At 39.3% G+C, this 22,690-nt stretch overlaps 1 protein-coding gene across 3 annotated transcripts in view; it reads left to right on the forward strand.

The window, feature by feature from the left end:
* OOSP1 (oocyte secreted protein 1) overlaps positions 1 to 22,690 on the forward strand; it is an 88,838-nt gene that overhangs the window by 53,251 nt on the left and 12,897 nt on the right. The window contains exons 1-2 of one of the 3 annotated variants that reach the window (XR_004665101.2): positions 6,261 to 6,483; positions 20,966 to 21,679. Coding sequence is in view for 1 of the 3 variants with exons in the window: in XM_055094372.2 (XP_054950347.1) it covers positions 16,581 to 16,656; positions 20,966 to 21,147 (258 nt within the window). In the remaining 2 variants the exon portion in view is untranslated. Of the gene's footprint in view, positions 1 to 6,260; positions 6,484 to 16,557; positions 16,657 to 20,965; positions 21,680 to 22,690 lie in introns of those variants that run through there. The other 2 variants (XM_055094372.2, XR_008620183.1) reach the window with 2 other exon arrangements.

Consider the following 22,690-nt stretch of genomic DNA (forward strand, 5'->3'; position numbering starts at 1 on the left):
CCTATACCTGGTAGGCATATGATGTGGTCAAATTGTCACCAAGTTGCTGATTGGTCTCTTCCAGTGATATGTGATCTCAGGGACTTAGGGTTATTGTCAGGTTGGACAATTGGTAACAGTGGTAACTCAATTAGTTTTGTTAAGTCAGAACCCATGCTATTAAGCCAGATATAGCCTCCATCCTTGCCACCACAGCTATTCTGTTTGGGTTCTCTTGTGCTAACAATGGCATGGTTAATGACAGAAACTGGCCAATGTCAACTGGCCAAGTCATTTTGTCCACCTATTTGTATAGAAATTCTTCCATGGTGGATGCTCCTTGGTGGATATTAACAAGGGTTATGCTTTCATCTTCATGGTGGGAGATGCAAGACACAATTATTTGTCCTTTACAGGAAATGTTCCAGCATGTCCCAGACCACTGGACACAAAAATTTCAATCTGTTTGGGCCTCTGAAATTTTATAGGGTTTATCTCCTCTCTTTGGAACTCAGGTGTCTTACCAATTCTCCCAATGTACCAGCTACTTCTTGCTTATCCAGCTCAGTTAGTACAATATTGTCAGTATAGTGTGCCACTGTGATTTTCCTTGATATGTTCACATGGCCCAGGAATCTTTGGAATATATTATGGGAGGGGGTAGGAGTGTTAATATATCTTTGAGATAACACTATACATGTATAGTGTTGTCTGTTCCAAGTAAATGCAAACAGTTTCTGATTGACCAGATCCAGGCAGCAGCTGCATACTATGTCCTTGAGTTTGGGATATCATTTCTAGCAGAAATACTACACTTGGCACAGAGCATTTAAGAAGGACTGCAGGTTTCAGGTGGGAACTTGTGAGTGTTAGAGCTATGGCTCCAGAAAGGTTTAATTCTTGCCTCAGCACTGGGAACTGAGAAAATGGGTAACCCAAGTATCACTCGATTAGAATCAGGGACAGTAACTAAACTGATAAATGTTTTTTATATCAGCATGCAAATTTCTATTTCATACCAACATCCCAACCTAAAAGTGTCCACCAGGCAGATTTGTTTGGAGAGGTAGAGGAAGAGGAGGGAGAGTGGGTAGAGAGAGAGAGTGAGCTTTTACTTGGGCTCACTCTCTTTCTTTCCTCCTGTTATAGCTACAGTACTCTCAATGTTGCCAATGCTCTTTCCAATTCCTTTCTTCGCCTTCTCTCTTAAACTCATTTCAATTGGACTTTCACTCCCACCCTGCACCCAAACTGCTTTTTATTAAAATCACCAATTGCTCTCCACATTGCTTCAGCAATTACTCTCCACATTTGCTAAGTCCAGGGATTGCTTTGCAGTCCTCATCTTGCTTTATCTATGAGTAGCACTTGTCTATTTTCATTACTAGTATTCTATCTTGACTTCCAGGCTGCCACACTTTCTTCATTTCCTCCAGTATAACCTCACCGACTTCTTCTTAGTGTTTGCTGGTTCCTCTTCATCTCCCTGACCCCTAACATTAGAAGGCCCCAGAGCTCAGCCTTTAACACTTAATCCAACTTTTACTACATTATAGACTGTAATGATAGACATCTAATGAGATAAAATAAACTTTATTCATAAACATTGTCTTATATACAGTTAAAAATGAAGAGAGTGCCTACTAAAAAGGGATTGTGGAAAGGTACCTGGCTATTGGGAGCAAGCCCCCAAAATCTGGCCATAAACCGGCTCCAAAACTGGCCATAAATAAGATTTCTGCAGCATGTTCTGTAACATGTCCTTAATGACCCTAATGCACAAGTTGGAAGGTTGTGGGTTTACGGGAATGAGGGCAAGGAGCACCTGGCCTGCCCAGGGTGGAAAACTGCTTAAAGGCATTTTTAAGCCACAAACAAAAGCATGAGCAATCTGTGTCTTAAGGGCATGTCCTGCTGCAATTAATTCAGCCCATCCCTTCATTTCCCATACGGGATACTTTTAGTTAATTTAAAGCTATAGAAACAATGCTAATGACTGGTTTGCTGTTAATAAATATGTGGGTAAATCTCTGTTCAGGGCTCTCAGCTATGAAGGCTGTGAGACACCTGATTTCCCACTTCACACATCTATATTTCTTTGTGAGTGTCTTTAATTCCTCTAGTGCCACTGGGTTAGGGTCTCCCTGACTAAGCTGGTCTCAGCAAGTGGCGCCTAACATGGGGCTCGAATCCAGGTCGAAGGGTCACTGGAGTGATGGTTGGAATGGAAGACACCCAAGTACTCTTAAAGCAATCCCCATGGTGAGTAAGAAGGGGAGCTTGGAAGTATCAGGGTAACAATGGGACAGGTTTGGGGTCTGGTTTGTTCCACCTTGGAACTTTTTCACAGTGATGAGGAGAAAGAACAAGAGTATAGCAAAGTAACAGAAGAGGTTACAGAGCATGTTTATTTGCCAACTAAAGCTAAAGTGGCAAAGGAAGGAGAGGTTCATCTCTACCCTTCTGCACCCCCTCATTATTATTTTGAAGAAAATGACCCCTGAGATCTTTCTTTTCTGGAGGACACTGGGCAAAAAGTAGTTGCCCCGGTGACTGTTTCAGCAGTGCCTCGAGCAACAGCTCTTAGTTCTATTCAGGCAGGAATTCAGCAAGCTAGACAAGAGGGTGCCTTAGAGGCTTCGCAGTTCCCTGTTAGAATACACCCCCCCCCAGATCAAGAGGGGAATATTACAGCTGCATTTGAGCCTTTTTCTTTTAAATTACTCAAAGAATTAAAACAAGCTATAAATGAGTATGGACCAGGTTCTCCTTTTGTAATGGGACTGTTAAAGAATGTTACTGTTTCCAGTCGGATGATTCCTACTGACTGGGATGCTCTTACTCAAGCTTGTCTAACTCCTGCTCAGTTCTTACAATTTAAAACTTGGTGGGCAGATGAAGCTTCCATTCAGGCTGCTTGCAATGCCCAGGACCAACCTCAAATTAATATAACTGCAGACCAACTTTTGGGGGTTGGCAGCTGGGCTGGGCTAGATGCACAACTCATCATGCAGGATGATGCCATAGAACAGCTTAGAGGAGTGTGCGTTAGAGCTTGGGAAAAAATCACTTCAGGTGGGGAACAATACCCTTCCTTTAGTGCTATAAAACAGGGACCTAGGGAACCACATGTTGATTTTATAGCTTGGTTACAGGAGTCTCTTGAAAAGATGATTGCAGATTTGGCTGCTTAGGATATAGTGTTGCAGTTATTAGCTTTTGACAATGCTAATCCCGATTGCCAGGCTGCTCTGTGACCTATTAGAGGGAAAGCACATTTAGTTGATTATATCAAGGCCTTGATGGTATTGGAGGTAATCTGCATAAAGCTACTTTGTTGGCACAGGCAATGGCAGGACTGAGAGTGGATAAAGGAAATACTCCATTTCCTGGAGCTTGTTTTAACTGTGGGAAACATGGTCATACTAAAAAAAATGTAGAAAAAATCAGCAAGTCAGGCCGCCAGATAGGTGAAAAAAGAAAACTGTTGAGCCTGAGATATGTCCAAAATGTAAAAAAGGAAAACACTGGGCTAGTCAGTATCACTCTAAGTTTGATAAAGAAGGAACTCAATTTCAGGAAACGCCATGAGGGGCCCATCCCGGGCCCCATTCTAAACCAGGGCATTTCCAGCTCAGGCCATTCCCTCACCCCATACAATGTCTGTCCCCTGCCACAGCCAGTACTGCCACAATAGATTTATGCTGCACAAAAGCTGTGAGCCTTCTGCCTGGGGAACCCCTGCAAAAGGTCCCAACAGGAGTCTGTGGACCCTTGCCAGCAGGGACTATAGGATTACTTTTAGGAAGGTCTAGTTTAAGTTTAAAAGGTGTACAAATACGTACAGGAGTCATTGATTCAGATTGCAATGGGGAAATTCAAATTGTTGTATCTACTTCTGTTCCCTGGAAAGCAGAGCCAGGAGAGTCCATAGCATAGCTCCTGATTGTGCTGTATGTGGGAATGGGAAAAAGTGAAATTAAATGAACAGGAAGATTTGGAAGCACAAATAAACAAGGCAAAGCAGCTTATTGGGTAAATCAAATTACTGATAAATGTCCTACCTGGGAAATAACTATTCAAGGAAAGAAATTTAAAGGTTTGGTAGATACAGGAGTGGACATTTCAATCATTTCTCTACAGCACAGGCCGTCCATGTGGCCAATTCAGCCCACTCAATTTAACATAGTTGGAGTTGGTAAAGCTGCTAAGTATATCAAAGTGGTTATATTTTGCATTGTGAGGGGCCCAACGGGCAACCTGGAACTATTCAACCAATTATAACTTCTGTACCTATAAATTTATGGGGAAGAGATTTATTACAGCAATGGGGAGCACAAGTTCTAATTCCAGAACAATTATATAGCCCTTAAAGTCAAAATACAATGCATGAAATGAGGTATGTCCCTGCTACGGGACTAGAAAAAAATTTGCAGGATTTGAAAGAACCGCTTCCATCGGAAAAACAAAGTTCCCACCAAAGATTAGGAAATAATTTTTGGTGGTGGCCATTGTTAAGCCTCCAGAACCTATACCTTTAAAATGGTTAACAGATAAGCCAATTTGGATAGAATAATGGCTGCTAAGTAAAGAGAAATTGGAGGCTTTAGAGAAATTAGTTGCTGAACAATTAGAAAATGGGCACAGAGCTCCAACATTTTCCCCTTGGAATTCTCCAGTTTTTGTAATTAAGAAAAAAATCAGGTAAATGGAAAATGTCAACTGACTTAAGAGCCATCAATTCAGTTATACAACCTGTGGGAGCATTACAGCCAGGATTGCCTTCTCCTGCTATAATTCCAAAAAATTGACCTTTAATAGTCATAGATTTAAAAGACTGTTTCTTTACTATCCCCTTGGCTGAGCAAGACTGTGAATGGTTTGCATTTACAATCCTGCAGTAAACAACCTGCAGCCTGCTAAGTGTTATCATTGGAAAGTGTTGCCACAGGGCATGTCAAACAGCCCAACAATTTGCCAGACATATGTGGGGCAAGCAATTGAACCTACTTGTAAAAAATTTTCACAGTGTTACATTATTCACTATATGGGTGATATACTTTGTGCTACCCCCACTCGAGAAATATTACTCCAATGTTATGATCACTTGCAAAATTTGATTTCTCATGCTGGTTTAATTATAGCTCCTGACAAAATTCAGACTACTACTCCTTACTCCTACTTGAGGACCTTAGTAAATGATAATACCATTGTGCCACATAAAGTAACCATACATAGGGATCAACTAAAAAACATTAAATGACCTTCAGAAATTACTAGGGAATATTAATTGGATATGACCTGCTCTAGGCATTCCTACCGATGCCATGAATAATCTGTTTTCTATCCTTAGAGGAAATCCTAGTCTCACTAGCCCTCTGCAATTAACAAAGGAGGCAGAGGCAGAGTTAAACAACTGATTGAGAAGCATGTCTATAAAGCTCAGATAAATAGAATAGATCCAGAGAAGACTCTAGATTTGCTAATCTTTTCAACTCAGCATTCACCTACTGGTGTTACTGTCCAAGAACAGGACTTAGTATACTGAGTGGCTTTTCCTTCCACATACTAATTCATGTACTCTAACTCCTTATTTAGATCAAATCACTACTATGATAGGGATTGGGAGAACTCGGATTGTTAAATTACATGGATATGATCTTAGAAAAATTATTGTCCCTCTCATGAAAGCACAAATACAGCAAACTTTTATAAATAGTCTTACTTGGCAAAAAGTAGCTGACTTTGTGGGTATTCTTGATAACCATTTTCCTAAAATGAAGCTATTTCAGTTTTTGAAATTAACTAATTGTATTCTCCCTAAAATAACTAAATTTAACCGAATTGAAGGTGCTGAGAATGTTTTTACAGATAGGTCTAGTAATGGTAAAGCTTCTTATTCTGGCTCAAAAAGTAAAGTTTTTCAGACGTCCTATACTTCAGCTCAAAAAGTGGAGCTTGTAGCTGTAATTGAGATATTGACTGCTTTTGATATGCCTATTAATGTGATTTCTGATTCTTCATATGTGATTCATTCCACACAGTTAATTGAAAATGCTCAGTTACGATTTCATGCAGATAAACAACTAATGACAAAAACAAAAAAGGAGGAAAAATAGGGATTACAGGACAGCCCATACACAATTGAATCAGCATTATTTGGTGAAAAGATCCAATAACAAAAAGTTGGGAAATAGGTAAAATAATAACTTGGAATAAAGGTTATGCTTGTATTTCTCCAGGCCAAAATCAACAGCCGATTTTGATACCATCAGGACACCTAAAACCTTATCATGAGCCAGATGCCAAAGAAGAGATTCCAGGAGGTTCCTGAGGACCTCCCAGTTGCAGCCATGTTGAGACTGACACTGAGGAGGACCCCAGCTGTCATGAGCAATGCCGTCAAACACAGCCACCCACCTGGGCACAGATCAAGAAGCTGTACAGATGACAGAAGAAAACCTGAGGAAAGCAGGACAACCAGTCACGATGAATAATTTAATGGTAGCTATGATAGCGGTTATCACCACTGCCATTAAATATTCCTTCATTAAGGGCTGGCAATAATGCCTGGATGCAGTCACTCTATGACACAGTTACACACGCTTTCTGATCTCAATATTTACCATAATAAATCTGCTCCTATAATTGAGGCATACCGCCTCAGAAACCTATTTGTAAACAGGATTGGACCCAGTTAAAAAAAAATGAATGTACTCGTTTAGGAAGATTGCTTTGCAGAACAGGCAGAGATGCTGCACAATGATTCCTATGGAATCATTATTAACTGGTCTCCTAAGGGGATGTTTAGCTTGAATTGCACCTCTCAGTCTGCACGCCACGGTCACACTATGTTCAGATGATCTGAACAAAACGGTCAGATGATAGCTATAATAAAAAGTACAGCAAAAGTTCCTATTATCTGGAACTATGGCGATATAGTGGCATCTCAACCTCAAATGATATGGCCTGCCCTAGGAGCAAAACGTAAGGATTTGTGGAAACTATTAAATGCTCTTAATAAGATCAAAATTTGGGAAAGAATAAAAAAGCATCTAGAAGGACACTCTATAAACTTGTTTTTGGGTATAACAAAATTAAAAAAACACAAATATTTAAAGCATCCCAGGCACACCTCACCTTAATGCCAGGAACTGGAGTGCTTAAAGGAGCTGCAGACAAATTAGCAGCTTGTTAACCCATTAAAATGGATAAAAACACTTAAAAGCTCTCTGATTACAATGATAATGGTGCTTTTAATCTATGTTGTTTGTCTTTATATAGTCTGCAGATGCAGATCCTGACTCCTGCGAGAAGTAGCTCACCGCAACAAAACTGCCCTTGCTTTTATCTCTCTGCAAATCAAAGAAGGGAGACATGTTGGGAGGAAGCCTCTCAAAATCTGGCCATAAACTGGCCCCAAAGCTGGCCATAAATAAAATCTCTGCAGCACTGTAACATGTCCATAATGGCCCTAACACCCAAGCTGGAAGGTTGTGGGTTTACGGAAATGAGGGCAAGGAACACCTGGCCCGCCCAGGGCAGAAAACCACTTAAAGGCATTTTTAAGCCACAAACAAAAGCATGAGTGATCTGTGTCTTAAGGGCGTGTTCCTGCTGCAATTAATTCAGCCCATCCCTTTATTTCCTGTAAGGGAACTTTTAGTTAATTTAATATCTATAGGAACAATGCTAATGGCTGGTTTGCTGTTAATAAATATGTGTGTAAATCCTGTTCAGGGCTCTTAGCTCTAAAGGCTGGGAGACCCCTGATTTCCCACTTCACACCTCTATATTTCTGTGTGTGTGTCTTTAATTCCTCTAGAACCACTGGGTTAGGGTCTCCCTGACTGAGCTGGTCTCGGCACCTGGCCATTTCATTTAAAAGTAAATTATTTTCTCAAGTGGAAGACAGCCAATGGAATAATTAGTCCCAACTTCCTGAAAACGACTAAGTAGCTCATCTGATGCATAATCCTTAAGCAGTGATGGAAATTGGTGTCAAGATACGATTTGGTCAGAGTTGTATCTTAAAAAAAATATGCAATGATGTTTTGGAGGGAAAGAGAGGCAATTGGATAAAGGAGGCCAGTTAAGGATGTGTGGTTGAGATACCAGCAATGGTAAGAGAGTGTCATGTGGAAGAGCAGATAGTCCAAGGATGACTTGGTAGGAAATTCTAGTAGCTGACAAGTAGGACAAAGGAGGAGGAGAAGAGGGAATACTAATTCTGAGAAACCTCAGAGAAAATAAGAGAAACTTGAGTGGAACACTCTCTTTCACTCAATGGTATTAGCTGTACCCAAGGGGAAAAAAAGCATGGGACTAAGAAGAATTATTGAGTTCCAAACCTTTAGGATGGAGCCATCAGGTTCTAGCAACTACAAGCCCCATGACTCATGGTCACTGAGAAACTACCCCTTCAAGGCACCATAAGTCAAGGTCCACTCTTATACCCTGCCGAGAACACATCCAAGTCAAGGAAACAAGTAGAAATAGCAGTCCTCCTAATACCTCCAGGGTCTTCATTATGCTGGATCATGGACTAAGACCTCCTGAGGCAACAGCAGTTGGAAGGTGCTAGGAAGCCTGAAGTGTTTTTAGAGCCAGTGCCACACTCAGATGTATTCAATTAATCTAATTTTCAGAGACAAGAGAGAAAATCTTTCACATATTGTCAACTCCACCCCCTAGCCTTTTCTTGATCACTTTGGTATAGGAAACCATAGTGTTATAATAAGGGGACACAACAAAGTGTTATGTAGTGCCCATAGAACTGTTATTTAAGCACTTTTGAAATGCTTAAATAGATGTCATTTGCTGGCCAATTTTTAATACTATATAAGCTCATTTAGAGATGCAACAAGACTTTGACCTGATGATGTACTTGTACTTCACTACCCACTGCTAGAGCCATTTTTCACAGTCTCTGAATTATATTGTATCTATCTCTATAATAATAACATATATTAATCTTACATAAACACCCCCCCTGTAAGATTAAGAGGTTACTTAGAGTCCTGGCATGGTGGCTCACGCCTGTAATCCCAGCATTTTGGGAGGCTGAGGCGGGCGGATCATGAGGTCAGGAGATCGAGAGCTCCTGTCTAACATGGTGAAACCCCATCTCTACTAAAAATACAAAAAATTAGCCAAGCGTGGTGGTAGGTGCCTGTAGTCTCAGCTACTCGGGAGGCTGAGGTAGGAGAATGGCTTGAACCCAGAAGGCGGAGCTGGCAGTGAGCAGAGATCGCACCACTGCACTCTAGCCTGGGCGACAGAGTGAGACTCCATCTCAAAAAAAAAAAAAAAAACTTACTTAGAATGCTAGTAGGAGCTGCACCAGTAGCTGCAGAATTTACCTAATATTTGCAAAAATCATCCTTGAAGAGTCCCACTCACTTAAGTGATTTCTGAATGTCCTCCTCGAGTCTAACCCTTAGATTTCTTTTTCTTTTCTAAAAAGGATTTACATATCCCAGAGACACTGTGGTGTGCGAGGCACTGACGGATGCTTCTAGGTGGACAATGTGTATCTCCTGAAGAGTCTGTTTAATCTGAAGATTCTCAAAATTCCTAATCTATGAAAAGCTTAAGTTTCCTTTAAGTTGATTCCTACGAAAATATTTATTAATTCCTCCAGTAGTGTTCCTTTTTCTACCCTGAGATTTGTACAGGCTCAAGAATATGCTGTCACTGTGTTTTGGGATCTTTGGGGTGTCAATTTTATTTCCAGAAATTTCTGTGGCCGGTGGTGCCTTTGCCTGGGTTCTTGTCCTATGTTGAGGAAGAATGAGGTGCACAGACAAGTGAAGGGTGAGGAAGACCACAAGGAACTTTATTTAGTGTTAGAACAGCTCAGTGGAGACCGACAGTAGGTAGCTCCCCTCTGTAGGCAGGCAGGTCACTTGTGGAGCATTCCACTTTCAGCAGGGAGGGTAGCTTCTCTCTGCAGCTGGTCCTCTGGATGGCTACTGCTCTCAGCAGAGAGGAGGTCCTGGAGAGGGTAGCTCCTCTTCACAGGCAGGTTGTTTGGTTGTCTCTGCAGGTCTCTGAAGCTCTCAGCAGAGAGGGTAGCTCCTCTCTGCAGCTGGTCATCCTGTGTCTGTTCAACTCTGGCTGAACCCAGGGCTTTTTTTTTTCCTCAGAGGGGAGGAAGTGCATGCCAGTTGGCCCATGGGTGGCCATGGGTGGGACTGGAAAAGGCACCAGCTCCCTGTTGGGTCTGTGGGACTGGCAGCCTGGTCCCCAAACTTCAGGCCCTCCCTGGCCTGAAGGAGGGACCTTACTGGAAACCCACCCCCTTCCACTTGGAACTCTGTCTGCCTCCTGCTGTTCACGGTGCCTGGGCTTGGCCTGACTTTGCTCTGAGATTGGAGCAGGTGCCGACAGCAGGGAGAAGCCAGATGGCGGGGGCAGGCACTTTCTAGCCTGTGAGAGCAGAGTGGGGGACCTTTCCCAGGCCCCAAGAGTGCAGGCATGCCTAAGGCTGCAGCCACAGTTTGGGCAGTTGCAGTCCCACCCAGGAGGGCAGGGCTCCTGCCTGCTGTGTGGAGCACGCAGCCCTGGTTGTGCCTCCTTGCTGCAGCCGGGATGATGGCAGGCGAACTGGAGTGGCTGCCACCATCAATTGTACCACAATATAGTCAAAGAATGGATATGGCAAAATTTCCCACAGAGTCTATTAAGAGAGTTGCTTAATGACTTATTTGGACAATTTAAAATGTTATTTAAAAGGTAAATTAAAAGGATGCTGTTGTAGAAAGGAAAGGAAGATGCCTATGAATAATTAGAATAAAACTATATTTTAAGCATGCTGCTTCCAGCTATAACCCTATACACTATGTTGTTTATCATTTTTCATTTCAGAAATAGTTAAAAAGCATCAGATAAGTAGATCTGAAAATGTCCTTAATTTTAGAAAATGACTTAAAAGCTATATCAGGTGAAGCAAATCCAGTACCTAAGTTCTAAGTATATTTCAGTCAGAAGTTGGGGGCAGGGGGAGTACTATTGAAGACAGGTGGCTTTAAGAAAATTCATGAAATAATATAAAATGCAAACAAGACAAAAATGTTAAACATAAAAAATTAAAGTCTCATCTAATACATTCCTTGGTGATAGCCATTGTGCTCAATTTTTCTAAAGGTTTTCATAGTGTATGTATGCATATATATATAATTAATATGAAATTTATATATGTTATATAGACTAACTTATATATTAATTATATTATATCTTGTATGTTAACATTTAATATATTAATATTCACTATATTATATATAATAAATTATATGTAATACATAATATATATAAAATTAACAACATAGCTCTTGCTAAGAAATATGTATACATACTGTAGAAAACTTTGTATATATCTGTGTATGTGTACTGTATATATATGTATACCATAGGTATGTGTGATAGGCATATATGTTATATATGTTATATATATACTGTAGGTATATAGATTTATTTTGTTATTTTTAATTGCTGAATATCCGTGCATTGTATCCATATACCACAATTGATTTAACTCATACCAAATTATGGATTGTTGAGTTGATTCTATTTTGCTAATATTGCAAAGAATACAGTAATTGATATCTTTTAAGATAAACTGTTGCAATCTCATATCAGTATTTCCATGGGACAAAATAATACATTAGGAATGGTGATAAAGAATAAACATACTAAAAACAGTATTTATTGCTAAATTGTCCCTGGAAATTTATCAATTTACTTCATCATAGGAAGTAAATGATATTATTTCTTTTCTAAGAAAACTGTCATGACTGAATGTTAACAAACCTCTTAAACATTTTTCCTCAGAAGGATGCAAATGATAACTATTTATTTAAATTTGATATTTTTTTGCCTATTGTTTTTGCTCGGCAAGTTTTTTTGTAGCACAGATCCCTTTCATAAAGGCAGACCCATCCCTGAGTTGTTTTTTCCTTATGGGTTTGATTTTCATGTCATTGAAAATGGTCTTCTCCAGTTAATTTACTAAAATAGTCATTGGTTGGTTTTTAGGTCTTTTTTGTTACATTAAAAATCATTTAGAGGTAACTGTAAATTCATACACAGTTGTAAGAAACAACACAGAGAGATCCTATGTACTTTTCACCCAATTTTCCCCAATGGTAACATCTTGCAAAACTAAAATACAATATCACAACCAAGATATTGACATTGTTACAGTCAAGACACAGAACATTTCCATCACCACAGTGATCCATAATATGACCTTTTAAGAGCTACATCTACTTCCCTCCTGTCCCCATCCCCTCGTAAACCCTGGTAACCACTAATTTAGTCTCTGTTTCCACTTTTTCATTTCAAGGATGTTATATAAATGGAATAGTACAGCATATTACCTTTTGGGATTGGCTGTTTTCACTCAGCATAATTCCATGGAGATTCATGCAGAATGTTCCAATGGAGCAATAATTTGTTCTTTTTCTTGCTAAGTAGTATCCCATGGTATAGATTACTATGGTTCGTTTAGCCATTCATTAAAAAAAAGGGCATCTAGATTGTTTCCAGTATTTTGCGACTATGAATACAACTCCTAGGAACATTGGTGTACACGTTTTTGTGTGAAAATAAATTTTCATTTATTGGAGACGTGCCCCTGACATATCATTTGCTTAATAGATATCTTTGAATAATCGAATTGATAAATTGTGAGAAGAGAATAGAAAACAAAGTGTACGACATTTAGTTATTTTCATTAATATTCTAAAATACCTGTTTGTGAGAATTTACTGTTCCATTAAAGAGGTCATTAATAGGTCACATTTCTCTATAAAAACACGAATCTTATCAGCACAGTTTGTATTCTCTGTGCTGAAGATCCCCCAGAGGCACTGCAGTGAACACACAGGGATACCAGGGGATATTTTTAAAATTTCGGGGAGACAGTGAGTGATACTTGACAACTGTCAGACATGATGCAAATTACCAGCTCAAGGTAGTCCACAGTTCCACTTTGGTGGCACTACATTATTTTCTATTAGTCCACAACTTTGTGCAACTTGGGATCTAGTGGTTGCTGTGATGAATAGCCAAAGCAGTTACTGTGGGAAAAATCCATGTGGAATAAGAAATGAAGATGGTGATGCCCAATCTGATTTCAAGAGCTGAGATGCTGTGCAGCATCAAACAGTTATACACATATTATTCATAATTGTGGTTATTTAAAGAATAAAATAAAAATATTTTCTTCCAATGTATGTGTTTTCAAATGGCTACTAAGTTGTCAGCAGAAAAATACTGAAGTTATTTTGATGTAACAACATAATAAATGAAGCTGTTATGTATTTCTTTTCATGAAAGGATGCCATAAAAAACAAACAAACAACAAAAGTTACTGTATCATTAAGAGAACTATGTGAATGTTTGGGACCCTCTGCTATAACTAGTCACATATCCTAAAAATTTTCTAAGGGAAATAATTCTTTTTGTAAAAAAAAAGAAAATTTGGCAAGATAGAAGTGTAATTCTCTAAACCCAAGGCAAGAAAAGAGAATGCAGATGCGTATAGGAGAATTACTCAGTATCTTCAGCCTCTGAAAGGGAAGGCTGGTTGAGCCCCGGTCCAGAGATTTATTGAGAGTGAGACTGAAGTATCCTGTTTCTCTTAGTCAGGGAGACACTTCTGTAGGCCAGACCATTGGACACCTTAGCTAGTGAGAGGATTCTTTCTTATTTTTTTCTGTCTGAATACATGTGTAAATGGGGACATAACTGCCATATTTTAGTGTTGCTAGCCATTTAGCTGAGAGTTAATTTGAATCAGTTAGGTGTCTGGGGATCCCACTGGATAGAGACAAACAAATGACACAGTTAATAGTGAATTACCAGCCCTGTACTGGTCATACTCCAGTCGAAGTAAAATGCTCAATGTGTATTTAGCCTGCTTCTATTAATTATTATATTAAATAGGTGTAAGTGAGTCTGTTGTAATTATGACTCAGATTCCAGAAGGAATAAGTAAAATGTGACCAAATAGAATCTGAAGCAAAAATTAAACAAACTTTGAGGCAAAAATACCACAAGCAAAATCAAAAGACAAATGACTGCCTAGGAGGAAAATATTTGCATCTTATATCGCAGATAAAAGGATAATCTCCCTAATATATAAAGAGCTCTAAAACACAAAAAAGAAAAAAATAGGCAACGGAAAAGCTATAGAAATGTTCTTAAGATTATAACATTTTTAACTTCATTTATTCTTGCCAAAAAGGTTCGAGTCTAATTGTGATGAAATAATCAGATTCTGAATGAGAGTCTTTACTCAAGATAGCTAGCCAAGACTCTTCTGAAAAGACATTTCCATACAAAACAAAAGTCATGAGGTACAACTCAATAAGATGAGAAATAACTCAATAAAAATGAATAAAATATTTGAATAGATACTTCCTTAAAAGGATATACACATGGCAGGCTGGGCTTGGTGGCTCAAGCCTATAATCTTAGCACTTTGGGAGGCTGAGGCAGGCAGATCACCTGAGGTCAGGAGTTTGAGACCATTCTGGCCAACATGGCAAAACACTGTCTCTATGAAGAGACCCTGTCACCTCTTCAATGCTTCCATCCTCACCTTGAAAGTATTGCTCTTCCAGTGATTTAACCAGGTAATTTTTAAGATTCAAGCCACCTATTCTTTACTAGTTTATTGACGATTTGATAACAATAGTAGTTTTGCAGATTGTCAGATACACGAGGCTAAGACTGGGTGGCTGAAAGTCAGAGACATTGCCTTGTGCATCCTTAGGTACCTGTGGACAAGGTTTTGACATTCATTTGGACTGAACCTTAGCACTGTCCATCTAGATAGCAATGTATCTGAAATGTTTTAATGTACCTTTAATCTCAATACACACTAAATTTAAAAAGCATAATTATTAGAATTAAAATATATTTGTGTCTTTAACACAAGTGAAATGTAAACATTTCAAAAACTTAAAAAGAGGCCATGCTCAGTGGCTCACACCAGTAATCCCAGCACTTTGGGAGGGCGAGGCAGGCAGACCACTTGAGGTCAGGAGTTCGAGACCAGCCTGGCCAACTTGGCGAAACCACATCTCTACTAAAAATACAGAAATTTAGCTGGCCATAGTGGCGGGCGCCTGTAATCCTAGCTGCTTGGGAGTCTAAGCAGGAGAATCGCTAGAACCCAGGAGGCCGAGAGTGCGGGGAGCTGAGATCGTGCCATTGCATTCTAGCCTGGGTGACAAGAGCTAAACTCCATCTCAAAAAAACAAAAACAAAACAAAAACAAACAAAAATTTTTAAAAGGAACAAATGCTAACTAATTCTATTTTTTTTCTTTCTCCTGCCATCTTTCATTGGGCACCCATTTTGTGAAAGTTAGGACACACAAAAATACAGAGGAATGGTCTCAACCTTTGAAGAGCTCATCATTTAATGGCATTTTAGAACTTTTAGAACAGACTAAATTTAATGATAAAATTCAGATAATATCAAGGATAGTTAAATGCATTTATATAGTCTTTTCTATTTGTTTTTGGTAAGCTTCTACTTTCCACGTTCTATTAACGTAGGACACAGTTGCTAAACTCTAATAACTGGTTATTAGCGAAAAAAATCAGAATATATTTGAACCAAACATTCATTTAGGCTTGTTTTGGTAATGAGATTTTGAATTTCTCATTTTTAAGTTGGCATCTTCTGTTTTGAAGAAAGGAATCTAAATGTGAGTAACCATTTACAGGCATTGCTACTCACAACGTAGTCTCCAGAGCAACATCCCTGCAATCTTAAAATGCAGAATCTTAGCCTTCACCCCAGACATTCCGAATTAGAATCTGCGTTGTAAAGAGAGCCTCAAGTGATGTATATGATCCTTAAAGTTTGAGAAGCAAACATCGCTGCTAATGGGCATCAACACAGCATGCACTCTGAAGGCAAAACCCTGTAGACCAGGGATTCTCAAAGTGTGGTCCCTGGGTGGTCAGTATGAGCATCGCCTGGGAATTTGTGAGAAACATCAATTCTCAGGTCCCAGCCCAGTCTTAGTGAATCAGAAAACTAAATGACACTCAGCTGTGCTTCAATAAGCTCTCCCGGTGATTCTGATATCTATTGAGTACCACTGTTTAGTTGGTGAAAACAGGTGAAAGTAGATGAAATCTTTCAATTCCCATGTTCTCAGGGCTTTGCCTTCTGAGATGCACAGAACAAGTAATTTTCTTTCATGTTCATCCAGTTATTTCTTTCATGTTCAGATGTGGAGACAGATGTTATAGGATATTAGGAAGTTTTAATAAAGTAAACCTTAGTGCATAAAAATAACTATATCTGATGCTTTGGACTCTAAAACAAGTGAAGCCTTCTATTGTACTTCTATTGCACATTTTGCTTTATCTTTGCTCTTGTTTTTTGACATTTGAGTAAAAAGTGTAACATCTTAGAAAATGAAACAAAATTATATTTATGGCACGTGTGTGCTGTCCAAAGTTGTAGTTAATTACCCACACCTGTGTGTGGCTTCAGGCATTTTGGCATATAAGGCTATCTATTCTCCCCAACTTCCTGTTTCCTGAGTGAGGTTTTGTTTTCAATCTGGGCAAATGAAGACCATTCTGGGGTTCAAAGGGCTCTTTTATCTGCATTCCTTGATATGGACCTGTGCTGGGGACTGGTCAGGTATAACTTATGACTTGGGGAATAGAAGTTTCTTAAAGAGAGCTGAAAGATGTGGCTTTGGATTCTTTACAGTTGTGGTCTGGTTGAATCTTAATAATAGCCAAGGACACATGGAGTGGTGGTGCCTCTTTTCGATGTGCAATCTTGAGATACCATGTTTTTCTCCTGCATACTGGCACTGAGACTAGGGAATGTGCCCTAACCTGAGACTGTCTTTCTCCAACTCCCCTTTCCTTTTGATCTTATTCTGACCATATCAATTCTTGGGGCTCAAGTACTTGAAGTGGGTTTAATATAAAGAGTGTAGAGTGGCCTGGAAAGCAGAGGAGTGGGTGGTGGTAGGAACTTGGGACTCTGTGGTGTGTCACATACAGGAAGAAAGCCTTATAAGGCTTAGCGTTTCTTTACCTTATACTTCATAGATCCTTTTCATTTCAGAGGGAGCAGTCAGTGCCCCCTAAGTGAGGTGAGCAGTGGTCCAGGTTTTCCCAGTACTTTTCCTGCGTCGGCCCCAAAAACCTCCTGTTCGGAGCAAACCAGAATGATTGGTAGCCCTGAGTATAAACTTGGGCTGTCAGTTTCTCTTCCTCTTTTTCTGTTTTCTTTCTCTTTTCCTTTCTTTCTCTCCTCCCTTCTTTCTTCCTTTCTCTTTCTCCCTCGTTCCCTTCTCCTTCCCTCTTTCTTTTCTTTCCCTTCCTTCCTCCTTTCCTTCTTTTCTTCCTTTCTTTTTTTTTGAGACAAGAGTCTCGCTGTCACCGAGGCTGGAGTGCAGTGGTATGATCTGGGCTCACTACAGCCTCTGCCTCCCGGGTTCATGTGATTCTTGTGCCTCAGCCTCCCAAGTAGCTGGCACTGCAGATGTGCACCACCACATCCAGCTAATTTTTGTATTTTTAGTAGAGACGGGGTTTTACCATATTGGCCAGGCTGGTCTCAAACTCCTGGCCTCAAGTGATCTGCCCACCTCGGTCTCCCAAAGTGCTGGTATAACAGGCATGAGCCACTGTGCTGAATGCTTTTTTCTGTTTTCTTTTCTTTCTCTCCTTCTCTCTTTTTCTTTTTTTTCTTCCCTTTCTCTTCCTCTTCCCTTTCTATTACTCTTCCCTTTCTCTTCCTCTTCTTTCTCTTCCTCTTCTCTTCCTGTTCCCTCTTCCTCGTCCCTTGCTCTTCCCTTCCTCTTTCTCTTTCTCTTCTTTTTCTCTTTTTTCTTTTTCTCTTCTTTCCCCTTCTCTTTCTCATCTTTCTCTTTCTTTTCTTTTTCCCTTTCTCTTCTCTTTCTCTTCTTTCTCTTTCTTTTGTTTTCTTTCTTTCTTTGTCACTCAGGCTGGAGTGCAGTGGTGCCATCGTAGCTCACTGCAGCTGTGAACTGCTAATTTAAAAACAATTTTTTGTAGAGACTTGCTATGTTGCCCAGGCTAGTCTCCAACTCTTGGCCTCAAGGAATCCTCCCACCTTGGCTTCCCAAAGCTTTAGGATTAAAGGCGTGAGCCACTGCTTCCTGCCTGGGCTGTCAATTTCTAAGGTTAAGATTTCGGAATTGCAGTGAAAGGTTGTGTATACTTGTCAAGCTACCCGTTCAACAAGACAACCTAGACCTGACATGGGTACATGTTAGAATCTTAGTGTATTCATTATGCTTTCTTTTATTAGGAACTATTTAAAATGGATAACTAAGTTTAAAAAAGCAGGTAACTATAAGGAATAATATCAATATTCACTGACCCGCTCTTCAGCTTTATTAAATCCATAATTTGCTACATTTGCTTACATTTTATTTTCTAATAGAAGTAAAAGTTCAGGTAGAGTTGAAGTCCCTGTGGTCATTCCTGATCCTATTCTCTTCCCTCTTTGCCCATATGTGAGTTTGGTAATTATTCATTTTCCTGTGTGTTTTACAATTTTACGTCAAATTTGTGGATCTGTAAATATGTTTCGTAGGCATTTATCTTCTATTTCTATTGAATTCTACAGCTTTTTTGTTGTCCATCACTTGGAGATTTACATTTGTAGCTTTGGTATATTTTAATTACTATTTAGCAGTCCAGTGAATAAATGCATTGCAAATTGTTTCTGTTCTCACGTTGATAGAATTTTTCCAGTGTGGGGCTGTTACAAATAATGTTTGTATTTGAGTGGTTTCTTTTTGTGTGTGCATATCTAGGAATGGGACTGTGAGGCCACAGGTACAGATCTGAAAAGTAACTCTCTTGCTCAATTGTTCTTTAATTCTAATTGGTGCTCACAGATGTCTTACTTTTTGCTAATGTGGATATGAATAACTGGTTTTACATTTAAGGAACGTCTTATTTTTAGGTAATTGTAGATTCACATGCAGTGTAAGAAATAATACAGAGATCAATTATACTATTTATTCAGCTTCACACAATGGTAACATCTTGCAGAAATATAATACAGTATTACATTGGGATATTAATATTGATGTAGCCAAAGGACAGACATTTCTATTGTAATCAGGATGCCACTTTTAGAGCCACTTCTACTTTCCTCCTGAACCACTCATGCCAAACCTTCTGTCTCTGCTTTCCTTAATTTTTGTCAAGCACAGATCTGTTCTCCATTTTTACAATTTTGTCATTTCAAGGGTGTTATATAAATGGGCTCAGAGTTTGTAACCTTTTGGAATTGGCGCTTTTTTTCACTCAGCGTAATTCCTTGAAGATTCATCCAAGATGTTGCGTGTATCAATACTTGATTCTTTTTATTGCTGAGTGGAATTCCATGGCATGATTGTACCATGGTTTGTTTAACCATTCACCCACCAAAAGACATCTGGGCTGTCTTCAGTTTTTGACTATTATAAATGAAGCTATTGTTAGCATTTATGTACTTTTTTTTTTTTGAGACAGAATCTAGATTTGTCGCCCAGGCTGGAGTGCAGTGGCGCCATCTCAGCTCACTGCAACCTCTGCCTCCCAGGTTCACATGATTCTCCTGCCTCAGCCTCCTGAGTAGCTGGGATTACAGGCACGTGCCACCATGCCTGGCTAATTTTTGTATTTTTTGTAGAGATGGGGTTTTACCATGTTGGTCAGACTGGTCTTGAACTCCTGACCTCGTGATCCACCCGCCTCGCCCTCCTAAAGTGCTGGGATTACAGGAGTGAGCCACCTCGCCCAGCCCATTTATGTACATTTTATGTGAACATACATTTTTATTTCCCTGGGATAAATGCCGAAGAGTTTAATTGTTGAGTCATATGGTTGTTGTATGTTTAGTTTCTAAAGAAATTGACAAACTGTTTTCTAGTGTGGTTGATACATTTCACATTGTCCCAGCAATGTATGAGTGACCCAGTTTCTCGGCATCCTCACCAGCATTTGGTGTCTTCACTATTATTCATCTTAGCCATTGTGATAGGTGTGTAGTAATATTGTGATTTGAATTTGGATTTCCATAATGGCTGATGATATTAAACATCTTTTCATATAGTTATTTGCAATATGTATAGCCCCTTCTGTGAAAGGATTGCAGATTTATATTGCTTTGGTTTCTCTGCTGAGTTTTCAGTATCTCCTGAGAACTCAGGCTCCTTCTAGTATCTTAAGAGCAACTGATAAAATTTTCCTTTAGTGAAGTCTAGAAGAATAGCCAAACTTACTCTTAAAAAAACAAAAACAAAAAAACTCATGCCTACCCAGTCTCATAATTTCCAGTTTGTTCTAATTCTCTTTCCCTGGGACCTAATTCAAGCAGCAGATTATATCAGAAAATTATTTCCATTTCCAGAGTAAAAAAACTTAATGTCCAGATATTTCAAGATAGAAGGGAAAGGATAGCACTGTTTTCACTCAATTTCTATAAAAGCCTACTTGCTAGCTTGAGTTTTGTGGACAAGTCTTTATATATCAGGAAACTGTGGGTATAAAAATGGAAACTGCTTGCTTCCATAGAAATGGAAGGGCTTGCTTCAAAGAGCTTCAGTTGAACAAGGGAGACAGAAAATGCTCTATACTTAGTATAAACATTATAATATAGGTATAGTCTTGTGATTCTAGCTCTACAATAAGTGACTTTGGAGGGTTAGATGAAATCTTATTTTGTATTGATTTTTTCCCCCCTATATATAGATTCACTAAAGAATGTATTTGAAGGATGAGTATATGTGTGGATATTTTTAGGGGATGAAGTAATAATTCAGAGACCATGTTTTGCAAACTTGTTCACCTCTTAAGACATTTTGTTTTAGTAAGGGATGAGCTCTTCATTTGTATTAACAGGGTATGCTAAATTTTTTTGAGCTGATCTATGTAATTGCATACTAACAAAATTTCTTTTTTCTGCTTTTCAGCTATTCAAGTACACTGCACCCAGTTTTGGTTCTTTGCCAGGATTAAACCGACGATATTTTACAATTTGTATGTGAACCCTGATGAAGTGTTTCTAGGAGATGGCTGCCATGTAACCCATGTTTTGCCAAATGTCTACTATGAGTTTTTCTACCATCCTCATGACTGTGGTATTGTAACTCAAGTAAGAAATGGCTATCTTACTTAAAACCCAAGTGTCCAGGTGTGTGATGTTCCCCTTCCTGTGTCCATGTGTTCTCATTGCTCGATTCCCACCTATGAGTGAGAACATGCGGTGTTTGGTTTTTTGTCCTTGTGATAGTTTGCTAAGAATGATGGTTTCTAGCTTCATGGGGCCTGTTGTGGGGTGGGGGGAGGGGAGAGGGATAGCATTAGGAGATATACCTAATGTTAAATGACGAGTTAATGGGTGCAGCACACCAACATGGCACATGTATACATATGTAACAAACCTGCACGTTGTGCACATGTACCCTAAAACTTAAAGAATAAAAAAAACAACAACAAAAAAACCCAAGTGTCTTATGGTTCCTTCAACATACCTACAAACTAGAAGTCATTAAGTGTCTATTTGTAATATGGCTAGACTCTTTAATGATCACATTTAGGACAGAAGCAGTTAAGAAAGGAGATGCTAAATGCTTTTTTCTTGTTAGGTGGTAATTGCAAGCACTAATTATTCATTTAGTGATGGAGCAGGCGGGAGAGATGAACGTTTTGAAGGAAGAAAGTATTTTCCATGCATCAGAAGGTTTTTCAACAGTTTCTCTAACTAATTATTTATTATATTTCATGAAGTTTGGTCAATTGCGACCAGAATGAGGGAGTAACACTAATCAAGCATCAGAAGCCTTTTCAAAGTAAATATTCAGTAATCTCCCAGCCCTAGCCCCTACTCACCAGATATTTTGGGTATACTAAGTCATTGTGCATATCACTAATAAAAGTATAACTGGAATTTTGACTTAATTTAAAACGTTTTTAAAGTTAGTAAAATCTTGCTATGATATTACTTATTTTTTTCATTATCCCAAATAAAATGCTAAGAGAAGTAATAGAACTTGATCAGGTTTAGATAAATTCCACAGATTGGGTAACACAGAAAGCAAAAGCAAAATTTGAGGTAGAGTTGAGTGTGCGGAATATTTATTAAGAAGTGTTTTTGGGAGAAAGAAGATTGGGCAAAGGGCAAAGCTGAGCTGTGATGCAGGCTCAGAGACAGCTTTGGCTGACCCTGCACAGGGCTTCACATTCCTGCTGGGTAGGTGATCAGAAGTGGGCCACCCTGGGAGAGGGGTGTGGCCAGGGGTAAGACAGCCCTCAGCAGCTACACAATTCCTGGAGTGGGTGAGAGCTGAAGGCTGAAGGCTATCTGGTAACAGCATTCCTAGCAGCTGGGTCAACAAGCCCTTAGGGGATCTGGGAAGCACATTACGGGTCTAATACACCACAGCAGGTATTAGGGGGGCACTATCAACCTTGATATAAACTTGGGGGGGCAGGGAATATTAAAATGTTAACTGAATAATCTGGGTGGTGGTAGTATGTTAATTTCATTTTATCTATGCTTATATTTTCAAATTATCCAACGAGAGCAGGATATATCTGAGATGGGAACATTTAAAATTATATAATGAATATGGGTATCTCTGAATCATCATATCCTCCTATGCTGTCAAAGACTGGGCCTTATATTGGGAACCATA

The sequence above is a fragment of the Pan paniscus genome, chromosome 9 (assembly GCF_029289425.2).
Source record: "Pan paniscus chromosome 9, NHGRI_mPanPan1-v2.0_pri, whole genome shotgun sequence".
NCBI lineage: Eukaryota > Metazoa > Chordata > Mammalia > Primates > Hominidae > Pan > Pan paniscus.